Source organism: Boleophthalmus pectinirostris, unplaced genomic scaffold, assembly GCF_026225935.1.
Source record: "Boleophthalmus pectinirostris isolate CB_2022bp ecotype Guang Dong unplaced genomic scaffold, ASM2622593v1 HiC_scaffold_15, whole genome shotgun sequence".
Classification (NCBI taxonomy): domain Eukaryota; kingdom Metazoa; phylum Chordata; class Actinopteri; order Gobiiformes; family Gobiidae; genus Boleophthalmus; species Boleophthalmus pectinirostris.
The window spans coordinates 21762180-21788669 of record NW_026571070.1 but is presented as its reverse complement, the minus strand read 5'-3'; the positions used below and the strand labels follow the sequence as shown (position 1 = coordinate 21788669).

Below are 26490 nucleotides of genomic sequence, written 5' to 3'. Positions count from 1 at the left end.
ATCAACTCAAAAGCAGTCTATGTCAGTGAATCTTTCTGTTTAGGGCCTTGGAAATTAAGTATTTTCCCATTTTATTTACAATGATTTATATATATATATATATAAACATAGCCTTCCAATAAATCTTAATTGAATACATGTTGTGTGTTCTTTTACAGGATTATATACTGTATGCAGCAGAAGCATTTGCAAATGTGTGAAAATTCTTCCAAATATGTTTCATATTAAACACTTTAAGCAGAAGCTGCAAGGCAAGGCAAGTTTATTTATATTGCACAATTCAGACACAAAGTAATTCAAAGTGCTTTGCAGAATAAGAAATACATTAAATTCACAATACAAACAAATCAAAATGTAAATAAGCATTATAAAATTTTTAAAAAGAGAGACATTAACTGTAAGAGAAGAGTGCAGAATGAAAACCTTTCAGTCATATGCATAGCTAAACAGAACCGTTTTGAGCCTGGATTTAAACAACGTCAAAGTTGGCCTGTCTCACATCTTCACGAAGGCTGTTTGTGAAGATGTTTTGAGTGTTGTCTGCATAGTTGTGGTAGAACACATTATTGCTGCGTATTAACTGGCTTAAGAGTAACATGTAGAGATTGAACAAATGGGAGCCCAGGATCGACCTTTGGGGCACCCTCAGGTCAAGGCCATGTGATCTGTGATCAGAGACACAATTTCTAATTTCAACAAAGTGCTCCCTGTGTTCTGGATAGGACTTAAACCAGTTTAATGTAGTACTAGAGATGTCCTCTCAGTCCTCTAGTCTCTGTAAGAAGATCCTATGATCGATAGTATCAAAAGCAGCACTTAGATCTAACAGGATCAAGACTGAGACTTTGCCAGCATCAGTGTTCAGGCGGATGTCATTTGTCACCTTGATAGAGCAGATAGCTAGATAGATAGATAGATAGAGCAGTCTCAGTGCTGTGGTGGGCTCTAAAACCAGACTGGAAAACATTAAAATAGTTGTTCATTTGGAGAAAGTTAGTAAGCTGTTGGTAAACAGCTTTTTCAAGGACTTTGCCAAAAAACGGCATATTTGAGAGATGGGTCAGAAAATATTCAGTACTGTGGCATCAAGACTGCTCTTCTTTATAGTCTTAATGACCGCAGTTTTCAAAGCAATGTTCCAGATTGACGTGACATGTTAAATATGCGAGCGAGTTGTGAAAGCAAACTGTTGAGGACAGACTTTAGAAATCTAGTGGGTAACATGTCGAGGCAGCATGTGGATGAAGTCAGACTGGTGACGATCTCTAAGACAATTTTGTCGGTTACAGGTGCAAAGTGACTTAGCTCTAAGTGTCTCTGTGGCTGCATGGTTGTTATTTGCATTGTGGAATTGATTGCATTTTTGATGCCCTGAACCTTGTCATGAAACAATACTGCAAACTCATTGCACTTAGATTGTTCTAACGGCAGTGGAACTGGGGGGTCTGTTAATCTGTCCACTGTTGCAAACAGGACATGATAGTTGTTACTGCAATTTCCAATAATTTTCAAAAAGCAAAGAGTCAAGATTAAAAGAAATACAATCATTCATTAAAAATTATTTGGTACATAAAGTTCTGACACAGCAAGCACAGCAAGTTTCAGATTAGTTTTAGTAAGACTGGATGTTATTTTATTACAGGAAAAGTTAACTAAATTTCTCTGATTAAACAGTCAAACTGTCTTTCTACGTGATGTAACTGGATGTAGCGCCATCACTGGGCCCCAGCCTGATATTACTATAGACTTAATCATGACTGTATGTCCTGGGACAATAGAGGGACGGCAGAGGCCCCGTGCATTCTAGCTCTTTGTGATAAGAGCTCTGGGAGAAGGAAGGGGAGGGCGAGCAGCGGAGGTTTGGGTGAGGGACCAGATGAGGGCCACAGGGACAATATAAAATAACAATAAAACTCCCAAATGTTTTTATAAAAATGACAAATGTTTATAGTTTCTTTTTCAAAAATCTAGTGTAATTTAGACTACATCTTTGTACTCTTCTCTGTCTTCTTCAGATCAGTCTTCTTGTCTGGCACGCTGTAATGTAACATAGGACTTATGTAATTTGTCTTGTACGTTATTATTATTATTATTATTATTATTATTATTATTATCCTTTATATACTCACAACATCTCTGTGTGGTCTTGGAGTTCCACATGGAGGGTCTCAGGCAGCATCAGAGACAGCGCCCCTGCGAGGATAGGCACAGTGCCGTATATCAACATGGGCAAGAAGAACTGGTACTTGTCCAGAAGTCGGATCAGAGGAGCCAGGATGCCTGCCACTCGAGCACACATGGCATTTAGGCCCACACCATTCTGCCTAGAAGACATTATGGTTCTTTTACACAACATTGGTGTATTTAATAGAGCTAATTAACTATACATTACCTGATTATTGTAGGGTAGAGCTCAGCAGCGTAGATATAGACAGTGGAGAAACATGCAGTAGCAGCAAATTTCCCCAGTACAGCTATAACTGTGACCACAACTGGGAGATCTGTGGATGAAAACAAAAAGATTTTGACAAGAAAGGAATAATATAATTAGAATTTGTTAACTTGGTATCTGCATCTACTTGTCTTACAGAACTTAGAGAAAGATCTTACCTAGAGCCTCTTCAATATAGCATATCAGCTGTAACCGTTTATTGCTGTCATTGCTGTTACATTTTTATCTCTTCATCTTCTAGAGTAGTAAATATAGGCTATAGAACCATAGACCATGTATAAAGAAGTGGACTAAGTGAGTGTGACCCACAGAGTTTGGCTCCAGTCAAATGAAGCTCACAAAGGCTGCAGTTACGGGCCAAATTTGTAACCATTCCAACCAATCCATATTAGAAATAGGAATTAATTTACTGGCAAAATAGCGAAATAAAAACACCAGGATCTTGTAGAGTGGGTTAATACAAAAATATTTTAAGACAAAATGAGGAGCCTGTTGGGAGCAGTTACAGAGAGAGGTATAAAGTGAAATGGAGCCAGAAGTGTACCTATGCTCACTTCCTATTTGGAACATGGCAGCTAGCAGGCTAGTTATGTATAGGCAGTCTACTATTGTGAATGAAATCTCACCTTTAGGTATTGCAATAATCACCAGACACGCAGTCCCTCCCAGTATAAGCACCACTGTTTGACACATTCGCCGTCCAAATCTCTGCAGCAGTGGTAAAGAGCCCAGTCGGGCAGGGAGCTCCACCAGCCCAAAGATGAACTGTGTGAGGTAGATGTCCATGCCAAAGTTGCCCACATTCAGGCTGATCCCATAGTACATCAGACTGGTAGCAAACCTAGAACACATGTTTAACAAAACCATTATAGTCAGTGTAATCATGCATGGTGATTCACTTTATCAGGGGTGGATTAATTATTCAGTCAATTAACCACTACTATTAAAACATACATACATATTTTACACACAAACATTTCAATGGCAAGCATGCGTCCGTCTTATTTCTTATTTATTTGTCATTTGTTCATTTATGTAAAGATTATAACCTGCATGGCTATAATCCTGTCCTGTTCATCCATTAGAAAAATGATATAGTATATCTTCTAAAATAATATTACCCAAATAAAATAATAATAAATACATAAAATAAATAAATAAAGTGTATAATCAAAAGTTTTATTCATGTAAGAGTATTTAAAAAGAAAAGGAAATATGATCAAATGAGTCTTAGTAGTATACCTCAGAAGTATTTTTTCCCCAAATACTTCTCATTCTGTATTTCTTCTATATACAGTAGGTTAATTCATTGCTGACCACTAGTGATGGGCGAATGGAGCCTCGTGAAGCACTGACACCTCAGTCGCAATCGTCTCAAATGGTTCGACGTGTCTGAGGCCTCGGAGAAACACTGACCTCTAGTGGACAAATTTAACCATTGGCACGCAGGTGTCTCAGCATCGATGAAGTATTGTTAGTATAAGACAGTACTTGTGTGCAGAGCATACACCGTACCTAACAACAATAATAATGATTATTTAAAATAATATGTAAAGAGCAACATAAATAGCATGCTGTAAATAAGAAAATAGGTTACCTTGTTAGGTGGAATTAGATCAAAGTGATCCCAAACCATGGATCGCTTTTTTTCCACTTGTAGATGCCATCGAAAATGAAACAAATGCCAAAAGTCACCAAAAGTTACCAAAATCACCACTAACGTCACACAATACTCCTCACTACCCAACATTTTTAAGAAATATTGGTGCATCTTTTATACTGTAGCAGTTTAGCGCTTGACAAACCACGAAGTGCGCTGAACACTCTGAAGCACTCTGAACCAATCACAGAGCGGAACATTCGCTGAGCCAATGAAACGCTTCGATACACTGAAACGACTGACACGCAGAGCAAAGCAGTAGGGGAGCATGGATGTGGGGGAGGGACCGACACATCGACACTTTGGTCACCTGAGCGGCTGCTGCGAGACAAGCTCCGAGGCAGTGCTTCAGAGCAATTTGTTTCAGAAAGAATGAGACGTGCTCCGGAGCTCCGTCTCATTTGCCCATCACTACTGACCACCTTTGCCTCTTTTCTCACCAGCTAAAACTCATGATGAGTGCACGTTTCCTGAGGTAGGGGATTTTAAAGAGGTCCAGCATGTTGCTTCTTTTTCCTGGAGGCTCTGCACTCAGCTGAAATAAGAGGACGTTAGGGTGTTGTGCACTTTGTCTCATCTTATTGCACCATGTTACAAGGCTCACCTTTTCCAATAGTTCTTCCGGGACCTTCCTCTTATTCACTTTAGCTGCTTTACGGATCTCTTTTATGGCCTGCTCTTTCTTTCCCTGAGTGATGAGCCAGCGTGCCGACTCTGGGAGAACCCTGTGAATATAATTACTCAAAGTTACACTGGGTTCTTTGATGACTACTATTACTACTTAATTAGTACCAAACCCACAACTGCTACTGTTATGCATACTGACGCTACAACTAATATTACTAACCAGTAAAACAACGCAAACACAGGCAGAACAGGGACAAACAAGACAAGTTGTAAAATTCTCCAGTTGCGAATCAAATAGGCCAAACCAGACAGTATCATCAGGCCCAAAGGGTAGAAAGAGTGACAAATGATAGTGCACAGAGCAAACTTTGAAGCATCACTCCACTCACCACCTGGAAGGACACAGATTTCACATTCAGTTGGTTGGGTTGAATCAATGGTGTAATGTTATTAAGGGCATGTAGTAAAATTGAGGTGGCTAGCACTCTTAAAGCTATCATTTGTAATTAGACTGGCTGATCTGGCCCTGTTGTACTCTAACACCACTACATGTTATCTATATTGGTATGCCAGCTTTGGTTTGACAGAAGAAGACCAGAGAGCACAGGAAAGCCTGAACAAAGGGCAAGCAAGGGTATGGAGGAACAAGTTTCACATCTATCATATACTGGTAGAAGAAAAAAAGGGGGTTAAAAAGCAAATCAACTTTTTTTTTGCTAAATTCTGTGGAAAATGCAGATGTTATCTAAACACAACAATAACCTTAGCTGTTACAGAAAGAGATCAACAAAGAGAAATGTAACAATGATACGTTGTCATTTTGGGACTCTACCGTGTACATACCTATCACAAAGACGTTAGCAAGTATTCCTGACACTGAAAAGCCACTGATGAACTTTAAAGCCATGTAAACATAAATGTTGGGTGAGAAGGCCACAGTAACTCCAAAAGTCAGCATCAGGAAGAGAGAGAGCAGGATCACAAAGCGGCGACCAAACCTGAACCAGACAGAATGAATTAGTCAAAAGAATAATGTAATCTCCAATCTTGTTTATTATTACCTGTCAGCAATTAAACCCAAAACCAGGGCTCCAATCAGCAGTCCAAACATGTAGATGGACTGAGAAGTCTCAATTAAACTACTCCTGTCACATACCAGGTCAAACTGTGGAGAACAGAAGATATATACAGTTAAAGAGCCACTTTACTGCTAGCCAAATAAAAATGGAAAATGTATTATAAAGTAATTGAAAAGAGATTTTAAAATCTCTTAATGAAAACCAATTTTGTTTTTAGAAGTATGTAGTAGCAGTACTGTAATTAGTAATTGTAGATTAATATTTAACACTTTGGTCACTGTACACTCTAATATAGATTAAAAACAGCTTAATAATAGAAATGTGTAGACTTGAACTGATAGGCCCTGTTTGCCACTTCATACTGGCATTTCACAGTGGCAAGCAGGTATTTCATTTACTAGTTTTCATGATTGAAAAATGCCCATGTGACACTTTAAGCTCATGTATGACCTGACATCTAAATATTTTAAAATAATCAAGTAAGTTCAGAGCAGTAGTTGGAGATAGGGGTCTGTGAAATCAGGAATTTTCTGAACATCATCATTCATGAATCCTCATATCATGGAAAATAATAGGATTACTCAAATGTGCATAAAAATCAAAATACAACTTTGAGTAAGCTACCTTAATGACAGTAATCCTGTTATAACATGGTTAAAAGCTCACAAAAGTAGATGTCCCCTTTAATGTTGCACAATATGCCACATTGTTTGTCCAGAGATCACAAACCTTACCTCTGATACGAGGCTGGAGGCTCCTTTGACAGTCTCAAAAACAGATCCATTTTCACAGGCTGTTGTGTCATTGAGTCCATAAGCCTCAATGGTCTCCAAATCCAAAGTGACAGGTTTAAACATGAGACAGTTTTCATACTGGCCGTCTGTGTTCACAGGCAAAGTCAGATTCAACTGTCTCTCTTGAGTCAGGTTTGGCCCAATCTCCAGAATCCAGTCTGTGTTACAGTGATGTGAGAACGAGAGGCCCACAAAGACCTGTCCGATCACATCGAAGGCGGTGAACAGGGTGGGCAGACACAGCGCTGCCACCAGCCGCTTCTGGAAGAGGCCGAACCCCCCGATTTCCCTCAGAATGTCCCTAAAGGCACTCATCACGAGAGTGCTCTGAGCAGGTCAGCATAGCCATGCTGCTGTTTGCAGTACATTACCCACAAGCAGTTAATGGTTAAACACACAATCATCTTTTTATAACATGTTTGTTAACAGGCTGCCAGTATTTAAATGGAGAATCAGGGCTCTTCAGGTTGAAGTCTAACTGTCCAGGCAGTCACCCTTAACTGGGACATAAACTGCATAACCCTGGATTAGAGCCGAGAGACCAATGATAAACCAAGACTATAACTGCAAGCGGCAATGATCGACCCTCGCACCCTGTACCCCGCACATGCCACGCCCCGCAAATGTTGCACCCTGCAAATGCACCTAATCCTTAATATAACCTACTTTAACTCCTAACCCTAGCCATAACTCCAGTCACAACCCTAACCCTAGCCCTATAACTCAGACCATAAGGTGCAACCCTAAACCTAACTCCAACCTTAACCCCAACCTCAATTGTAGCCATAACCAACTCAAAAATTGGTTTGGGGTGCTGATGAGCCATTTTATTTATTTTCAGAAAATGGAAATAGCCAGAAGTTAGAGAATCACAGGTTTTATTAATTTCTTAATTTGCTTTTTTTAGCTACCAAATTATAAATTTTTGGAAAGCTCTGGTGCACTCCTACATCATGGTCACTGTGGGCGAGTCATGTTGCATCGTTTCACTTCCCAGCCACTAGGGGCATCGTTTTGCAATACTAATAGGCCAGCTTCTGGCTGGCCTAACCAGAACAGGACCAGTCTACATCAGGTCTAAACAGAGCTCAGACTAGAACAAGTATCAACGCACCCTTAAAAAATGCAATAATATAACAAAAGTATGTTATGTTGTTTTTGTTATGTGTAGGTTTTGTCTTGTTTTTGCTTCTTTGGAGAAAATTTACTTGGGCAGTAGAAAAACAGAATCCAAAAATGATATGCTCATTCTTTATTGATTGAAATTAATCAGAGAAACATGCTTTGAAATTGAGAATGTTCCAAAAGAGAATTAATGAAAGAATGAAAACTGAAAATCCAAATATCTTACAGCCTTGATGAGTTATTGCATTAATTAACAATGAAGTCTTTTTGCCGGTCATGTTCAGTTGCTACAGTTTGTCAAACGTACTAAAAGCTGTTGCATGAGAAATGTGACAGCATTGAACAGTTAATAGATCACCTCTGTTAGAACCAGGTTCCATTTTGGCAACACGCACACCTTTATTCACACACAAGTAATCATCATTCACACCAATCCTGTCCTCACACCAGGAGAATGGCACCAAATACTGCACTTAGAAACGTGTCTTCAAAGACAGAAAAATACACTTGGTCGTTTTTGATTTAAGGCTGGCATAAAATTTTACATCTTAGATGTCTCTTTACATTTACTCATAAAACATATGGCATCATGAAGGGCTTTTGACAGAAAAAGTGCAGGCATTCTATATCATGGGAGTAAACTTGATCCCCATGGTGCTGTATGCCAACTGCAAGATGCACATTCATTGATAAGTATTCCAAAATGCACATTGATAGGCACAAAAATCATCAAAAGCATTGCTAACAGATGCTGTTGTGCCTTTACATTTACAATCATAATAGATAAAATCTTTGTAGCAGTTGTAAAACCAGTGACAAAGGAGATTCAGATGCAAATTTAAATTGAAGTGTCATTTACATCAATTATAATCAGGGGGTAATTATGGCATATTGGGATGCTTTTAGCCAGGATCCCATTGAACAATACACGTTTATGTAGCCAAAAACTCAATACAATTCAATTTAAAAATATGTTTTGATATTCGCAGTGTGGTCACATGGTCACCTTTCTTCACACACCCAAAAATGGCATAAGATAGACATAAAGGCCTAGAGTGAAAGACAAACTTATAAAAACAAATCAAAGCCACATGTCCTTATTTACAGACTAGACTTTAGATCAAGTACTCATATTTTTACAGAAACAAAATGCACTTGTTCATTTTATGAGAAACTTATTCCAAGACACGTGGCTACAACATGGAACCCCACGTGCATGTTTCAGACGACATAATGCTTGTACAGTGACGAGCACTCAGTAGTTCTGATGGATATAAGGCATTGTTACGCTTCAGGTTGAAGGGTTTTCATTTAGATTGTGCAAATGCATCACAATTAGATAAGAAACTACGTTGCTAGGGAAACCACTGAACGCGGATGGTGAGAGAGTTGCATCCTTCTACATTTTCACTGTAAACTTCTCTCAACTATATTGAGCCGTTCAGCGTCATGATGCCACTGTAATCCTATGGGCCACGAACGGTCTCTCTTTGGCAGTAGTGGTTTCTTTACAGCCATCAAAGGAAAAAAAATGCAATAAACTATTTTTTTATATTTTCACATTTTTGTCAAGTTACTGTCCAAAGTAGAACAATGTTTTAACTAATGCTCAGCTGAGCAAAGCCCATCAGTTTGATGTCATCTGGGATTTCAGATCCTTCAATCCCTGATGCCTAAAGCAAAAAAAAAAAAAAAAGCAAAGAAAATTAACCAAAAGACTTTAAAAACAATATAAACGCACATCTTACCAGTTTGAAAGTGACATTCTTATTGGCTGGAGGCGCATCAACAATTTTCTGCAGGTTTGCTGCAACTAAAACAAAAGAAACAATGTTTAACCTATTTAGTAAACATTTCCGAATGTTATAGAAAAGTATAGAATATTTTATCTCTTTAAACTACAATAAAATCATTTGTATTTTATTTAACCTTATTTAAACTATGTGAATCTTTAATTTTACCAGGACGTCCCTTGAGATACATTTCTTTTTTGAGTATGACCTGCGCGAAGAATAAAGAACTAACCTACAACCAAGTCCCTGCCATCCACCAGGCCTGCAGACACCAGCTCCTGGGACACTCCCTCTGCTGTGTCTATGAAGAAAACAGAGAGGTACTGTACGAAAACTGTGGCCCTGAGCGACCACTTGTTACTAATTGTCTGATCACTGACCTGATGAGCAGTGAATAAGTGACTTACCTCTTCCTGGCATAAAATCAAAGCGAATGTCATTCAGCTCCTTCTTTGAATTTCTAATGACAAGAACAAGAAAACATAAAATAAATAACTGAAATTCAAATGAATGGAATAAAGTATGTACATATAATAAAAACCCTTTACCTTAACCTTAATACCAAACTAATGGAAGCGTTGATTTCGCCTGAGGCAGCTGGAGCCTACGGTAGGATAAAGTAGTGCAGTAAATATCAGGTACTTTTCTCTCATTGACACAACCTAAGCTGTAGCATCTGTGTGACCTGTGTTGGAACAGCAGCAGGAGGAGGAGAGGCAGCAGGGACACACGTTGGAGGGCTGACAGGTGCAGCCGGCTGAGGGGCAACCCCAGCCTGAGGTAGAGGAGCCATGGGGGGCTGGAGATGAGTGCTTAAAGGGTCAGGGCTTTGGAAGATCTGACAAACCCACCTCAAATGAGTCAAGTAAAAACACACAGACAGGAATGGTTGGTATTATTATTGAAATGTACCTCTGAATTCTGAGGGCTCTCCTTCACACGTGGTGACTGTAAAGTAAACAAAAATCATTAGCAAAGATTTCACTGTTTTTTTTTTTAACAAAGCTGATAATAACACAAGCTTTTGGATGCAAAGAACACACAGAATGCACACAGATTGGAAAAATAAATAAAAATAAAGTAGTAAATAGCATACTCGTTTACGGTCTCATTTACTGCATTAACTACTGTACTCTCCTTAAGCATAGAGAAATGGAAAGGTTAGAAAGAGAGGATATCTGTGATAAGATAAACTTATTTATTTATTATTATACATGACTTGTGTATCAATGTGGTGCTGTGACTATCAATGGATTTTAGAATGCTAAATCACTGAAAAAGACACTCAATATTTTATCTTTTGAATGGGCATATATATATATATATATATATATATATATATATATATATATATATATATATATATATATATATATATATATATATATAGCCCCCGCAGGCTAAAACCAAATGAATAAAGGAAAAAGGCATTTTAGAGCTTCTTCTGTCTTATTGTGCAATTATTGTGTTTGTAAAAGAAAAAAAACGTACAAAGAAAACATTGTATTTTAGCTAACACTTGAGTTGTAAACGAGTGAAAATATATTTTTAGGGAAGAAAATTAATAAGTATAGAAGCATAGTTAAAAAGAAACAGAAAGTTGAAGAACAAAGAGGCGGTATAATAAAGGCAGAGCCTAATGGAGACAGACTGACACAATAGTGGAGTCAGTTTGACCACAAAAAGGCAAGAACAAAGCAAACTCAAGTAGAAATGATTTTCCATTGAAAATTATTATGGATTACAACAGAGTCTTTCATGATAGATAAGTAATTTGCATTAGATTATTTCAAACCAATTTTGTCAGTAAAATCTTGATTAAAAAAAAAATAATAAAAAAATAAAAAAAATAAAAAAATACAGATGGCTTCCAGGAAGTCGTCTCCCCTTTTTAATAACACCACTACAGACTCTGTAAGGATGATTGAACCTCCTTACCTTGGCTTTAAGATAAAGACAAGGTGATGTTGGAGGCAAACAATGATTTCAATTTTTTTAATTATAGATCATTAAAATGTTTTAAGTTCCCTCCTCTCTCCACAGGTCAGTTCACCTTCCATGTGACCTAAGACACTAGAGAAAGTGGGGAGAGCCCTTCCTTGTTAGGGGATGCCATGTGTATTGTGCTAACAGTTGAACAACCCTGGACGCAGGCAGCTCCAGTGGATAGGAGAAGCGCACTTGTCGTTTGGGGGCGCTAACTGACTTCCCTTGCTGCTCCTTGGCCATTGGACAGAACATACACATAAAGAGACTGAGTGGAGAGACAATGGACACACATGCCACTACACAGTAAAACAGTGCACAGGAATAGGTTGTGTTCACGTTCTACAAATTGATCATATCATACTTTCATTTAGAGAGTAAGAGCCTATATAATTATGGGACATTCACTGTTTTTAAATTCAAACTTATGATCCACATATCCACAATGCTTATCATTAATTGTTAGGGATTAGCTCCACAAACTTGCCATAATAATCTCAATGGCTTAGTTTACGTCTTTACAACTGTCAGCAATCCAATCTCTGGGTTGAATAATGGCACCACTTTCTGAAGGTATAGTGAAAAAAAGATTTAAGTTTTGTTTATTTACACTGACAGGATAGACCTAGTAATTATAGAGATAATAACAGCCTAAGTCTACCATATCCTGACCTGGTGAACACAGCCTATTTAAAGACAGGACTTTGAGGTGAACTGGAGTGTTAATGCGTGGGACAAATACAAGGTAAAGTATCTCACCAACTAATGGATAAATCTGCAGTGAGGCAAATCAGTTATATAAAAAAACATATTTATGAACATAGCACTTTTTCTCACCCTTAAAGCAGCCACTGCAGCTTTGCCTTCTTCACTCTCTTCGTCTAGCTCGTCATCACTCCACTCCCATTCACCGTCTTCTGTTTTGTGCAGCCGTCCACTAGAACCAGGCACTCTGCGCACCTGAAACAGAAAAGATTTATCTCTAAATTATTCTTTGTGGAACTGTTAAACTATACTCCAAACATGTGAATGCAGTACTTTACCCTTTTTGACCTCTCTGTTATTGTGGGTGCCCTCTGTAGTAACTTGTCATGTAAATATTCATGGGTCTATGAAGTAAAAACAGAAATAGTTATCACATTTTATTTGTTTTGTTCTACCCCTAATTTGACCCAGTTTAAGTTAGTGCAAGTCAACCGAGACTACCAACAGTGTGAGTTGCTACCACCTGCTGTAGACATAGGGAACAACATGGCTGACAAGAGTGATTTCTTTTGCAATGGTGAATTTCAACGTTGTGAGAAGCAGAGCACATTAAAATATATACATTTAAATTACCTTTGCTTTTTGGAAAAATTTGTGCTTCAACAACTCTGAGGATGTTGGCCTAAAAGAGAAAAAAATAAGAGTAAATAACTATAACATTCAAATGGAAAAAGGATTGTCAGGTGTACTGTTAAAGTTATCAAGACCTTTTCTCTGGATCTTTCTGTAGACACAGTGAGATCATTTTCCTGAACGATTTTCCATATTTTTTTACCATCTCTTTGTCTGTGATTCCTGTCTCTAGAGAGGGAGGGTCATTCTGCAGCGTCAGCATCAAGACCTGCACAATTTAAAATACACAACTTGACATTTTCATAGCGGGAATACAGAGAGGCAATCCTACAATATAGTTAACATATATGGACAACTTGGGGACATCCGCTCACCTTCATTGGAGGGTATTTGTGATAAGGTGCAGCCCCTGTGGCAAGCTCAATGGCCGTGATCCCAAAGCTCCAGATATCAGCTTTGAAATCATAACCTCTAACCTGTCAAAACACATAGTCATATTCAGCCAACAGAGCTGCAAGAAGATCGGAAAAATTTACAAATGTTGTTCTCCAGACAGATGTATTTTAATTTAATTTTTGTGTGCATTATTTAGTGGATCATGTTCAGGGTTGTTTCTTGCTGTTTACAGCTCTGGGATAATAAAGGTCATAAAACACTAGGGATGTTAATTTGGTTAATCAATAAACATGATTATTCAGGTCAACATAATTGTAAATTGTAACTATTTTAGAAACTAAATTTAATCAAAAGTAGACCTAAATGTAAAGTGCTTTTTATCTGCCTGTATATGTGAGATTAACTTGATCATTCAGAAAGTTAGACAAGACACTTCTGCATTCTTTAAACAATAATATAGCCAGGTGCTAAATCACTAGACTAATAAAAAAATAAAGGGTTTCCAGTTTGTACAGTGTGTGGTACAGCTGCTTTACTTCAATGAAGACTCACTTGCTCCATGACCTCTGGGGCCATCCAACATGGCGTCCCCACAAACGTCTTGCGGACTTTATTTCTCGTCATGTCACCACCTGTGGCTAGAAACGCACTGACTCCAAAATCTGTGGGGAAAAAGAGTACAGGAATGAGGAAGACGGGTACAATTGATACTGCGATCAAAGACTATGAATTTAAAAATTGCACTATGTAAGCGATCTGGTAGAGGCACAGTCACAGGCTAGCTTACATTTATTCAAAATGTTGTATATTGTAATATTTATATTGCACATTGCCTGGTGGTGTCACCTACTTGTCTCCAGATAAGTTGAATACCATGCTGTCTATTCCAAGCAATAGCATCTCCATGGTGACAAGCAGATGACAGACCCTCCAACAGATAAGTTACATAGTACATCTTTAAATCAGAAATTTCTAACTAAATCAAGAATGCCGCAATGTGACCCTGTTACTTGTAAATGAAAATAATGAAAATGTTGATGCTTAGAACATAAGTACCTGCAATTTGCACTGATCCATCATCACCAAGCAGAATATTTCCAGCCTTTAAGTCTCTGCAAAAACACAAGAAAGAATAAAAACTAAATTTAGAGCTGTTTCTCTGAATAACACTGGGCATCAAACTGTCAGAGCTGTTATAAATGGTGCACACAGTATGCAACTAATTGGTTCATTCCTCTTACAGCCTCCCCTGGTGGTGATAAGTAGTCAGTATCTCCGTTATATGTGTGTGCTGGTGTTGACTGCCACACCATTTCACTATCTCACAGAGCGACTGCTGCTAGACAGTCGTCATAGCAACAGACGTTCGAAAGGTCAGATGAGTAAAAAAATAAACATGGAGATGATTGTTATGTCATCTGGTTCTGTGGTTCTGAATTAACTGAATGAATGATTTAAAAAAAAATAATAGAAGGATCGCCCCTAGTACATCACGCAGGCTCATTTAATGCACCTGCTCACAACCACAGAAAAATGAACTGATCAACACCAAAATGCACATTTCACACTTGGCCAGAAGGGGGCACTGCTGTAAAAGCTTGTAGGAGTAACTCATTGGTGAGTATTGCATTTATTCGTTTGGATTTTTCTAGCAACCACATTAATCTCAATGAATTTAAAAATAACCCACTATTCAGAGTATGACTTTAGAGGAGATATGACACACCTTCCTAAGCTCCCATTTTCAGCTATAGTCTTAGCACAACAGAGCATACTTAACTGAACAAACGCTGCAATTGTTAAATATTTGCATAATAATAAATCGGTTACCAACATGTCTGATTAATTCTCTGGGGTGTAATTTCCTATGGGCAAAACACACAATTTGACATGAAAATCAGATAGCATGTTTTACCCATGCTGTCACAAAGTCTAGTTATGCTTGAGAGCTTTCACAATGAAAGGGGCATAGCATCCATAGTTTTGTAATGTGACAAATGGAAGGCGTGCCGGTCAGTTCAGGGAGGTGTCTTTAGTGTGGGTGGTTTTTCTTCATACCACTGTGACTGGTAAGGAAACACTTTGTTGTTTATTGAATTCTCTGTCATTCAGAAAAAAAGCTGTCATAGCTTACTGTAATTGTTATGTGTGGATATTTGGATGATATTAACTATTACATAACATTGGACAGAATACAGGGAAGCAGATCAGATGAACTGAATTGACAGCTGCTGTTAGTGGCTTTAAAACAGTAGAGAGCCAAGAGTGGTTCATGAAATCTCTCAACACTCCTGCGGTTAATGTAACTAAACCGTAGCTATAACAACATCCACACATGCTACTGCCAGCAATCACAGCTCTTCTGTTTCTAGAGCCAATAACAAACCAGCCTGAACACAAGCAGAACAAGCAGAAATATTCATTTAGAATAAAATGCACGTACTGCTTGAGTTAATTAAGTGCAAATTAGTCATTGCATACAAAATAATCAAGTACGTATTTCTGAGAGGCTTAAGCGTAGCTTCTCCAGCTGCCGATGATGTGGTTGACTGCAGTAGATCGTAATGCTGTGAGAAAAGGCTGCAGAGTGCAGACAGTCATTAACATTCACCGAAGAGCAGAAAAAAGCAGGGAGGAGGAGGTGGTGACACAATGCACCATACAGGTTCAAAGAAAAACTGTAGTTATAAAAACTAAAAGACTTTCAACTTTCAACCATTGCAGTACAAGCTATCTTGTCCCAAATCAGAAAACAGAAAATAAGGAACTACTTAACTACTGTCATAGGTTATAGTTGTTACACAACACAAACCCTCATAGTGGAGAACAAATGTGATGGCAGTGACTCTTCATATTTATGACCCTCGGAAATAGTGGCTGGAGGAGAGGAGGCCAGGTGGGACTGTCCTGGTATGAAAATGTCAGGGAGATTTATCCCCCTCATCTGGAGCTGGGTCACCTCTATGACATCATATCCTGGGGCCAGCGTACAGTGCCCTAACAGGCCACTATAACACAAAGACCTAACACTGGGTGACAAATTAACAAATACATCCCATTAACTTAAGTTCCTTTCAAGCAACATACTATATCTGTTCTGAACTGCTACTGCAGTTATATTTTAATCTCTTGTTTTGCATATAGCTCTCAGAGGGAGCCAACACTCACGGCAATGATTTGCCATACATCAAATTATAAAAATGAATTTTATGGTTACAAAAATGTGTTTGTGTATGTATAAAACATCCTTTTATGTACAACATAGGCACCAGTGGGTCACATTAGTGAAGAAGCGACACGTCTAAATAGAAGACTCTTCAGGCTGATGTGAATGGGGAGGGGGCACTTTACTGTGTTGTGGTAAATGTCTCTGCTGAGGCCTACAGCTCCGGACGCACACTCTAATTGCTTTTCAGTGGTTCTGCACTGGATGGACCTCATCATGTGACATTTCTCTCTTTATCCTCCTGTGTTTGACTGTGTCCCACACCTCTGTCCTCAGGCTTCTGCTCATATGACCCGGCTTACACAGGGAGAACATGCACCGACTATGCATAGGCCCATGTCAGCAGACACACATCCCACAGTGCTACTCAACTGTGAGCTAAAGACATGTAATTCACCATCGCATGACTTCACGTACATGATCTGATGAAATTATGGTGTCCCAGCTGGATCAACTAGTATGAGCAGTTTCTATAATGGCAGTTTATCATTCTTTCCATGTGCTGTGTGTATAGAAACAAATCTTTTGAATAAAGATGTTAAATACAATACAATCATTTAGGTCCATATGAATAGACAGCAGAATAAAATGTTTTGGTTTCTCATTACCAGTGAATAAATAATGATTTTTTTTTTCATATTGTTTATGGAATATTACATATGCATTGACATTGCTGTCCTTGTGTGTAAAAGTACACATAATTTTAAATAATTACCCTACATTCAAACAATTAATTAATTCAAACATATTACACAGTCAGTTCACGACCAAACAATGCATGATTTACTAGAGTTGCCATTCAAGTATGCAAGCTGGAAAAGGGCCAATATCTGTAAGGCAACCAAGTGGTTAAAGGTAGGAGAAAAGCCTTGTGTAGTGACTTTCTGCAGTGAGTGGGTTCATTGTAACTGTTGGAGGAGAAGGACTTAGCCTGGACTTGAACTAGCTTAGAGGGAGATTTCAGGATCACATTTCCAGTGGCACGCAAATCTGCCATTGACACATTCCACTAATACATATTCATAAAGGACGTTTTATGGATTATCAGGGAACACTGGTCCACATCTAGTGCAGAAGATCCCTGCCTTTACCCATGTGCAAAGGGCAACAAAGCATGAAGCAACATTTATAATTTAGTCTTTCTAGGAATTATATAGGGAAGAATGTAAAATGTGATATAAACATAAAATATAAAAATGAGAACAAGGTGAGGGTTAAAGTGCCTGTGACAGGTTTTCATGTTTTAGTATTTCATTGGTTGGTAGCTGTAGTCAATATTTATCATAGTTTCATACCTGTTAAGCTGTAGTTTGTGAACAAAAGTTGAGAAATAACAGTTAATAGTTAGCATGTGACCCAAGTCCAAACAGTAAGTAAACTTAAACATTTTTGTCAAAGTAGATTGTTACAAAATATTCAATAAAACTATACTTTACTACAGTTTAGTTGCCCGCAATCTGGAATATACAGTTCTTACACAGTAGTACATAGTACTTCACAGAAATGTGAGTCTCCCTGTTATCAAATGTTTGTGACTGACGGGTGCATTATCCAATCAGGGTCAAACATGGTCTGTTCTATTGGTAAAAATATCATAGATAGAGGGCAGAAAAATATAGCAAATTTCTGCAGAATCTCTCTGTTATGTTAGGTAAGATAAATTTGATTTGATTTCTAAATGATAAGTGACCAGTGATGTCCTTCATTGCATATGTGTCACTGAAAAAAAAAAACAAATCTGATTGCACAAGCACATTTGGCCAAGCATGAGAGGCAACCGAGGGCGTGGGAACCAGACTGATATCAATCTGTATAAAAAATACAAAGAGGTATTATTCTGGATTTGCCAGACATCTGTATTCTAACTTGTCATTTGAAATTTAAGTTACATTTCCCAGCTTCAAAGCAACATCCATTCATCCAGACATTACACAACTATATACGGTTTTGAAAAGGCTTTAATTTTGTATGTTTACCTGTGGATCTGGCCGTTCTTGTGCAGGTATTCTAAGCCCTCTAGAACATCTTTCAACACTGTGGCTATGCTGGCCTCATCCAGGACTCCAGTCTTGTGCTCCCCTCGTGAGATGATATGCTTGATCACATCCAACACTGAACCTGAAAATACATTAAGGACATTTAAACAATGAAGACCACACAAGGCATTTCTGAATCATTTATTATTGTCTACCGTGATCAAAAGAAATCTAGGGTTGGCTCTGTGCCATTTTGTTCTTGTTTCTCAACTAGTAAACAAGTTCCCGCATCTCTGAGAAAGCCACCTCAGGCTAGACTGTATCATTTGCTTCTCCAAAATGAATCCTATTTATGAAAACAAATGCTTCCTGTTGGATTGGCAGACTTTCAGTCAGACCATTCATGTTTTAATCTTGTACAGTTTGGACAAATTAAATTTCAGATAAACAAAGAAACATTTCATCTCAGTATAACTGAGTCTTGATAAGGAAATATTATTTAACTGTTGTCTTGTCACCATGAAAACAATCTTGGATTTGACCAAGACAAAACAATATTCACAACACAAAAATTCCATAGGAAAGTTAAAAAAAAAATGTTTCTGATATGTATTTATTGCAGTTCATGAATCATCTTCCAATACATATTTGACCCTTGCCTGAATAAAAAGGATTGGAGACACTACAACTTCATAGATATGTGAGCACCATTATGGCCCCATGGCCTTACAGCATGCACTCCAATCAGACAATTTGTAACAAGACAAGCACAGTCAAACTATCTGTAACTATCTTATGCAGTTCTTTCTCTGCCATGGTTCAACATCAAAGCCAGAGAAGGGAGGTGGGCAGGTCTAACAGTCCATTCTGAAACATGTTCCTCACTCATGGATCAAAATCAAGTACTGGCCCTTTAACTGCTTTTCAGGATGAGAAATAGGTGTGAGGCAATACCCAGTTTTTTTTTCTTTCAAATTGAACTGTAGTGTGGGATAAAGGATGACTCGATCCTTTTCGTGCCAACAGTGAGGTCACCCTGCCTCCCAGAGTTTTGGCTCCTGCTGTAAACTGCCACTTTGTATCAATGGTCAGGCAGGTTGTTTGACTTTTGAAACTAGAAAGAGCGTCTCTAAAAATAAGAGGGAATGAGGTATGTGCAGTCTCTATGAAAGAAAATTGGGCGCTGTCGGTGAGTGAGGACTAAGATGAAGGGGCAGCTGCCAGACAAGCTGTGTAATGCTGTCTGCGTTTGTCTCCACAAAAGCCCAAAAGCCACATACATGAGCAGTGTCTGAAAACAAAGGCTGGAAGTGGCCTTTTCATTATCCTCCAACAATGTTCATAATGAAATTCTTGGACTGAATTGACTGTGTTTTAGCAACCAGGGAAATATTTATTCACATATCTCGTCATGTTTGCCAACAGCCCCCCAGAGAGTAGATATTGGTAACAAGACAGGCGTGGGTGGTACTCAGCCTAGTTCCAGTTAAACTTTAAGGACCTTAGTTTAAGAAGAGTAGTTTATCACGCCATACTTTTACTTACTTCTTGAAGAATATTTTTATTACAGAAACTGTATTCTTCAATAATATGATTTGATAACACTTCAGACTGTGAGTTTAAGTCATTACCTCCAGATTTGATAAAGGGTTTTAAAGTCTTATCATTTGTATTTTCCCCATTGTTTAATGTTTTGACTGTCAAATTACATTAACTCTACATAATTAGAATAAATGTAATATCCTTCTGGATTAATAAAGTATCTCATAAATCAGATGTTACGTCTGAAGAATTACTCACTGCTCGAGTAGCAGTCATAAGTAGAATATAACTTTGGACTACTTGTTTTCCTGCTTGGTAATATTATTAATCAGTCTTAATAATCACAATATTTGTATATCCATTGATCAGTTCTACTAAATGGAAAGGCAAATTAAAAGAACCAAAAATATGATTCAATAACTGCAGTGGAGCAGGAGCATATACCCCAAAAAGACAGGGGAATGTGGCTCAGGTATGCAGGGGAGAGATAGTGAGGAGGGTCTGGAGCTCATTGAGAAAAAGCAGTTGGCTCATTTTTCTCTTTTGGCACAAATTCTTGCTCTGCTGCTGGGTGCTTGTTTGTGTAGGTGACCTGAGGGAGGCCAGGAAGACATGCAGTGACAGATGACAATGGAGAAGATGTAGTCCTAATGAACCAGGAAATGAGGACACAAGAAAATATCTGACAACTAAAGAACAAGCGGGGCCTACTCTCTGCTTCTGAAGATAATCTGTAATGGTTGGCTTCCTGGACAGATGATTTTCAACTTAAATAGTTTTAAGAGGAACAATGGAAAGGAAATGCTTATATCCTAACAAACTGTACACATCTTTAGTGAAATCTAAAATACATATTAGTGGACATTACAGTAGAAAAGCACAAACCAAAACATAATCCTCCTAGTGCAGCCTTGTTTTGGCCTTGGTGTGTATGTAGTCTCTGTAAAGATTTTATTCTGACATAGTTTTCACAAGCAAATGTAACTGTTTACTTTTTTTTATCTAACTGAGCTTACAGTTTCAAAAAGTGTATAAAATTACAGTGGAACTTTGCGGGCAAAAAGATGGTGGACAGAGAAATTACAGAGTGGACCTTTAAACCGGTAAAGATGTTTGTCCTTAACTGTAATTTCAAAACATAATGAAATTTTGAACTTTCGTGCTGGCCTAGAAAGTAGTAAATACCGGCTTCAATATTAGATTTGCATTGGGACTGAGTGCATGTACTATGATGAATGGCACCTGTTGGCCCAGTTTAACTAATACCCTGGAGGAGTTTATACAAATCACAAAGCATATAGTGAGCTTTAACAGGCGCACGCACAGTACAGCAAGAAAAGTGGAAAAAGGTCCAGTCATCATTTGCTTTTCGCGCAGGATTAACCAAATCTCACAGGATTTGTGGCAAAAACTTTGATGGTGTAAAAGTCAGCACTTTAGAATAACTCTAACTAACTCTAGTTCATCCTTGAAACACCTTTCTGCATCTTGGTAATGTTTCAGTTGTTAGGTGCAGAGGAGAAGAGGGAGCTGAGAAAGACGGGGGTCATGAAAGCAGATGCCAACTGTGCGAAAGGCCATTGGGGAGGGGTGGGACTTAGAAGGATGTGGTGAGGGCAGACTGTAGAGTAACTGATTTAAAAATGCACTAGGTAAGTTTTCTGGTAAGGATCCACCACGTCCTTTCCATGGAGGTGTTTTTGCTCTGTCTGGGATGTTCCTCAATATGCAATTAAACAAGTCAACCTAGTGTTCATTTCATTATTTTATAACAGTTTCTATTGCTTAAAATATCTTGAAAAACACACATTCTTACTGAGAGTGGGATCACCTCTTCACAGCACAGCACCTCACCAGCAACTTAGTCTAGTAGCATCTTGATTACCATTGGCTCTTCATGATCCTCCTAACTACTCATGTATCTCAACAGAAAAAACAAAAATGTGGCTGTTTGCTGCAGATGTTCCAGTCAGTGAGTACAGGTAGAGGGTGCTCTTGGAAAAAGGATCAAAATTTTAGACACAACGAAATCCAGGCACACCAAAAAAGAACAAGTATAGTTAAAAAGCCTTTATTTAAATGGCCAAAGCCAACATGTTTCAACCATGACTGGTCTTCATCAGGGCATCATTGACTAAGCCCTGATGAAGACCAGTCATGGTTGAAACATGTTGGCTTTGGCCATTTAAATAAAGGCCTTTTAACTATACTTTTCCTGGTGTGATTTTTACTTTTTTGGAGTGCCTGGATTTGGATTTTGTTGTGTCTAAAATACTCATGTATCTCATTGGATTTATTTAAACTATTTCCTTCCCTTTAGGTGTGATGTCTCTCCAATGTGAAGTCACTCATTCACAGATTATGCCCTCCTTTGAACAGGTGTTGAATCAAAGGCCACAGCCAGAACTGGAATTTCCTGAAAGTCATTGTGTCGACAGTTTACCTACAGCTGTGCAGGTTTGGCTTTGAGCTAACATGCTAGGTAACACTTCATTCGTTTACTCGAGACTACTCTACATTCCCACAATTTGCAAGTGGAAAATAAGCCATGAAAACACACTAATAGTTTTGTTAAGCAAATTTAGCCCCAGGAACAGTTTAGGATTAGTACTATATGGGTTAGGCCATTGAAGCCATTGAAAGGCCTATTAAATGCAGGTCAGTTCTTGCAGGATGTGAATACAAAAACACTATCGTGTTGTCACGATCCCAAAACATTATTATAACTCAATTGCAAAATGATAATGAAAACACACTTTGAACAGATTTTGATTTTCAACACTAAAATCATTTAATTTGTTTCCATGTGGTCTTAAAATAGATCTAGACAAGTTCAAACATATTAAGGAAAGGTAAATTTTGTGCTAAATGTTTTTTTGTGGTTTTTTTTCCCCATTATTGATTCACATGACTATGGACTTTTAATACATGTGTAAGTACTGATTTCTGAGAATCAATCTTTTTGACATCCCTGATACAGTATACAACAGAATCGGTTACCGTTTTGTGATGTAGTTCAGTATCTTTTGTATTTCCAGTTGCTTGGTTTGTGTCAGATAAACAGAGGCGTTGTCAGTTGCTCTTCAAACCCAGGGCACACACAAAAAGAGGCCGGAGGGCGTCTTCCGCTCCATCAGCTCTGCAGACGGGCAGAATGGCCTTCCTGTGGCTGGTATGCTGTGCCCTGTGGAGCCATGGTCTATAAAGCCACACTCATCTGAGCTCCGTCGCCATGGCAAGCATCGCCAGGGCTATCATTTCATTACTGACACAATAAAACCCAACATCAATGGCCTTGGTTTAACAGGCATGAGGGGCATGAGAGAGGCCATGTTAAGTGCAGCATGTTCCTGCTGTGAAACCGCCCGTCTGCTGTGGCTGGGCGGGCACAGGGGAGAGCTCAACCATGTGGGGAAAAATATCTAATTGTGATTTTTCTGATACATTGCGATTAGATTTTAATAACAGGACTCTGTTCAAAGTTCACATTTTAAACGGATACAGAAGAATTGACAAAAAGCAGACTAATCCCGGACCAATCACATTTCATAACATGTCTGTACTGATTTAAATTACAGTGTTAACGTTTTTTATGCAGAATAATACATGAGGACATCACAGGGCATGGCATTCACCCATGGATACTATCACAACTGGACTTCTGTGTACTAGCAGTAAGAGGAGGGAGGGGTGGAGACTAGAGAGGGTGTTTGGATTTGTTTAATGAAAGTGAACAGGGGAGAAAGAGATTTGTCTACATATTTTTTCCCTGTAATATGGAGGAGGTTGATGCATATTGCTTTGCTTCCAAAGTTTCAAAGTATGATGTTAAACTACCTAACACACGTCTATGTACTCCCTAAGTCATCCAGGTAAGAGCCATACCAAAGAAAAAATCAATTCTGTCAAGTAGACAAAGGTTTTGTCCTATCAAGTAGAAAAATGTTTTGTCCAGTTGACAGAAGAGAATTTTTCTTTGCTACCTAACACACATTCGCATTTTCCACAGATATGACCTGTAACTTGGTCTATTGGCGTCACCTGCTTGTCTCCCTGGAGATCGTAGCACATTCCAGGCAAAACAATACTTTGCAGTGACATTACGCTGGGGTGTTCTAAACATTCCTCCAATACACATGTATGTAAAAGTTCCAATGGTGACACAATCACAGATTATTTAAAAAAAAACAGAAAAAAAGTGGACCAAGCGAATGTGACATCACCTATAGTGTTCGACTCCACTCAAATGAAGCTCACTGGGATCATGTAGAGTGGGTTAAGGTAAACATTTTAAGACCAAAATGGCAAAGCTCACTTCAGCAGTTACAAAGAGAGAGACCACAATATCCCAGTGTAAGTCAATAGGAGCCAGGGTCAGTATGAGCCGGAAGATAGGAAGCTAGATTAGAAGACGGGAGGATAGGAAGACATATCTATATGCACACATTAGCAAACAGACACAAGTTGTCTGAATGCTCATTAAAAAAAAATTATAATAATGGATTTAAACAACACATTTTCAGGCATCTGATCAATACTGAAATGCCGTTTATGTGTTTGATTTTCACAAAAAGGTGAGAATGACTGAAAAAAAAAACAAAAAAAAACTGTTGAGTAATGCTAGCTAACTTGTGACAGTATACTACCTAGCATGTGATTGTATAGTAGGCCTAATGTGTGAGGGACTGTTTTAAGCTCACAAAACATCTCACCTTTTGTAGTTCCAACTACATCAGCTCTTTCTGCTCAGATTGTGTCAAAATAAACCTCAGATTAAGTCTAATTCGAGTAACAGATCTGATTCCCTTTTGCATTTTTGGAGTTTGGAAACTTCCGAAGCCCATTTCTCGAGCCGTTTTCCGCTGTTAGGACATCCAACAACCACACAATTAACGATGTCCGAATCCCAAAACTAAAATAAGACAATATCAGAACCAGAAACAAAAGCGATATGGTTCAAAAGACTTGAAAAGATCAGCTTTGTCAATAGACGCATCCCACTGGGAAAACATTGTGGTTGTGCTCACTTTTTCGGAAAATCCTTCCCAGTATACATTGCGCAATGACCGGAAGTCCGAGATTCTTGATGCATCTATTCTGATGGCCTCAAGAATCAATAATATAGTGTACATTACTGGAAATATTTTACAAGACAAAAGTATATGAATTTGTTGGCCTCCTTGTGCTCTTCTTACTGGTTAATTGCAGCAGTGCCACATGGATGCTGCAAGTCTGGTCTGTTATTAGCCCATCCTGTTATTAACTTGTGCTAGGAGTTGAACCCGGAAAAAGCTGCACCCACCCAGGACACAATGGGATCAGTGCTGTCACATTCCCCCCAATCAGAGACTCAAGTGGCCCCGCTCACAACACTGTCCCTTATTAGTACTAGGGAGCAACATCAACACTCAAAATACTTTACACACTGGAAATGAAATGACCTATGACCTTACCCCCACTGAGCAATTTCATGACCAGCCACAGCTCATCCTTGACCACAAATGAGGTGTAATAAGACACGATGTTGGGGTGGTGGCACTGGCTCATGGCCTGGATTTCTTTCTGTGGAAGAAAAGGAAAAATTAGGAAATTACAGCCAATCAGAGCTCCCGGTCAGACACACATCACACTGTAATTATGCTGTCTCCAATACTGAAAGTGCACAATATTGTGTATCATTTTGTTTGCAGATCTGAAGTGTAACTTATGGTGGTGTCACCTGCTTGTCTCTATGGGGATAGACTTTAATGCCATACAGTGGAACATTCCAGACAAATTTATAACATCTCTATGGAAACAAGCAAAAAAGTTACAAAGTTTGTTGCATATTGTGTAATCAACACAGGTGAGAGCTATTACTTATACATATAATTGCTTTATTTTATTGTTTTTTTGAACATGCACAGAGGCCTTTAACTTTACTTCTGTTATGTAGTTTCACTCATAGAAACACAAAAATGTTGTGGCAATTGTAAAAGTGGAAGCAGCACTTGTGGTTGTAAAATGAATGAAGCAAATCAACTTTTTTACAGGAATTCAGAACTGAAATGACACACTTGAGGCTAAGTCAATAAAGTGCTTAATAAAGCTCCCTTTTGTCAGAATGAGTGCAAGTACTTTGGAAAGCAGGGGAGCTGAGGTAATGCTGGCACACAGGTCTAATCCATCACATCAGCACCAGTCTGCAGTCATCTGAGGATAGACGCGCCGCTAAAGAGAGACACCCCAGTGAGGAGGAGAGGACACAAATGAAGCTTTTGTTGGTAAACTGCAGCTAAACTCAATGAACCCACTGGTGACATCTTAGATTAATGTGAGTCTTAAATATAGTATAGTTTCACCACAGTCAACACTCTTCTCACCAAATACAGTATACGGTAAACATTACTGAAAAGTTATTTTAGTGAACACAGACCATTTGTTAACGCTCTTCCCAGTAAAAAGGTAACAAAGTCATCAAGTCAAACCTCAAATCCCATTTTATCCCCCCGTTCAG

At 38.5% G+C, this 26490-nt stretch overlaps 2 protein-coding genes across 5 annotated transcripts; both read right to left on the bottom strand.

The window, feature by feature from the left end:
• Window positions 1–245: 245 nt before the first annotated feature.
• slc22a13b (solute carrier family 22 member 13b) lies at window positions 246–6927 on the bottom strand. Its single transcript, XM_020935746.2, has 10 exons — window positions 6553–6927; window positions 5801–5904; window positions 5583–5737; window positions 4960–5131; window positions 4717–4837; window positions 4553–4647; window positions 3079–3293; window positions 2393–2501; window positions 2130–2324; window positions 246–2037 (listed from the first exon to the last, which is right to left on the bottom strand). The coding sequence occupies exons 1-10, from the start codon at window positions 6925–6927 to the stop codon at window positions 1983–1985; spliced, it is 1596 nt and encodes a 531-aa protein (XP_020791405.1). The 3' UTR covers window positions 246–1982.
• Window positions 6928–7849: 922 nt separating this feature from the next.
• On the bottom strand, window positions 7850–25592 carry LOC110170023 (serine/threonine-protein kinase OSR1-like). Of its 4 annotated transcripts, none has more exons than XM_055151088.1 (17): window positions 25448–25592; window positions 18453–18594; window positions 14307–14362; window positions 13803–13912; window positions 13229–13330; window positions 12989–13122; window positions 12855–12903; window positions 12560–12625; window positions 12354–12476; window positions 11673–11750; window positions 10443–10478; window positions 10216–10368; window positions 10079–10134; window positions 9938–9990; window positions 9763–9831; window positions 9486–9550; window positions 7850–9410 (listed from the first exon to the last, which is right to left on the bottom strand). In XM_055151088.1, exons 1-17 carry the CDS (start codon window positions 25539–25541, stop codon window positions 9336–9338), a joined length of 1461 nt encoding a protein of 486 aa, XP_055007063.1. In that variant the 5' UTR covers window positions 25542–25592; the 3' UTR covers window positions 7850–9335. The 4 variants fall into 4 exon arrangements, with proteins under 4 accessions (XP_055007063.1, XP_055007064.1, XP_055007065.1 ...); XM_055151089.1 differs by having other exon boundaries at window positions 10216–10329; XM_055151090.1 differs by lacking the exon at window positions 11673–11750.
• Between the last annotated feature and the right edge of the window lie 898 nt (window positions 25593–26490).

What these genes read in the sequence shown, in the direction of transcription:
- slc22a13b (XM_020935746.2), bottom strand. Translation starts at nt 6,927, where the DNA reads ATGAGTGCCTTTAGGGACATTCTGAGGGAAATCGGGGGGTTCGGCCTC. An exon ending in TGCTAACGTCTTTGTGATAG is followed by an intron (nt 5,132 to 5,582) that starts GTATGTACACGG and finishes GTGTCCTTCCAG; the next exon opens with GTGGTGAGTGGAGTGATGCT. An exon ending in CTCTACCCTACAATAATCAG is followed by an intron (nt 2,325 to 2,392) that starts GTAATGTATAGT and finishes AATGTCTTCTAG; the next exon opens with GCAGAATGGTGTGGGCCTAA.
- LOC110170023 (XM_055151088.1), bottom strand. Translation starts at nt 25,541, where the DNA reads ATGAGCCAGTGCCACCACCCCAACATCGTGTCTTATTACACCTCATTT. An exon ending in TGGCAGGGACTTGGTTGTAG is followed by an intron (nt 9,551 to 9,762) that starts GTTAGTTCTTTA and finishes CTTTTGTTTTAG; the next exon opens with TTGCAGCAAACCTGCAGAAA. An exon ending in AGAATGTCACTTTCAAACTG is followed by an intron (nt 9,411 to 9,485) that starts GTAAGATGTGCG and finishes TTTTTGCTTTAG; the next exon opens with GCATCAGGGATTGAAGGATC.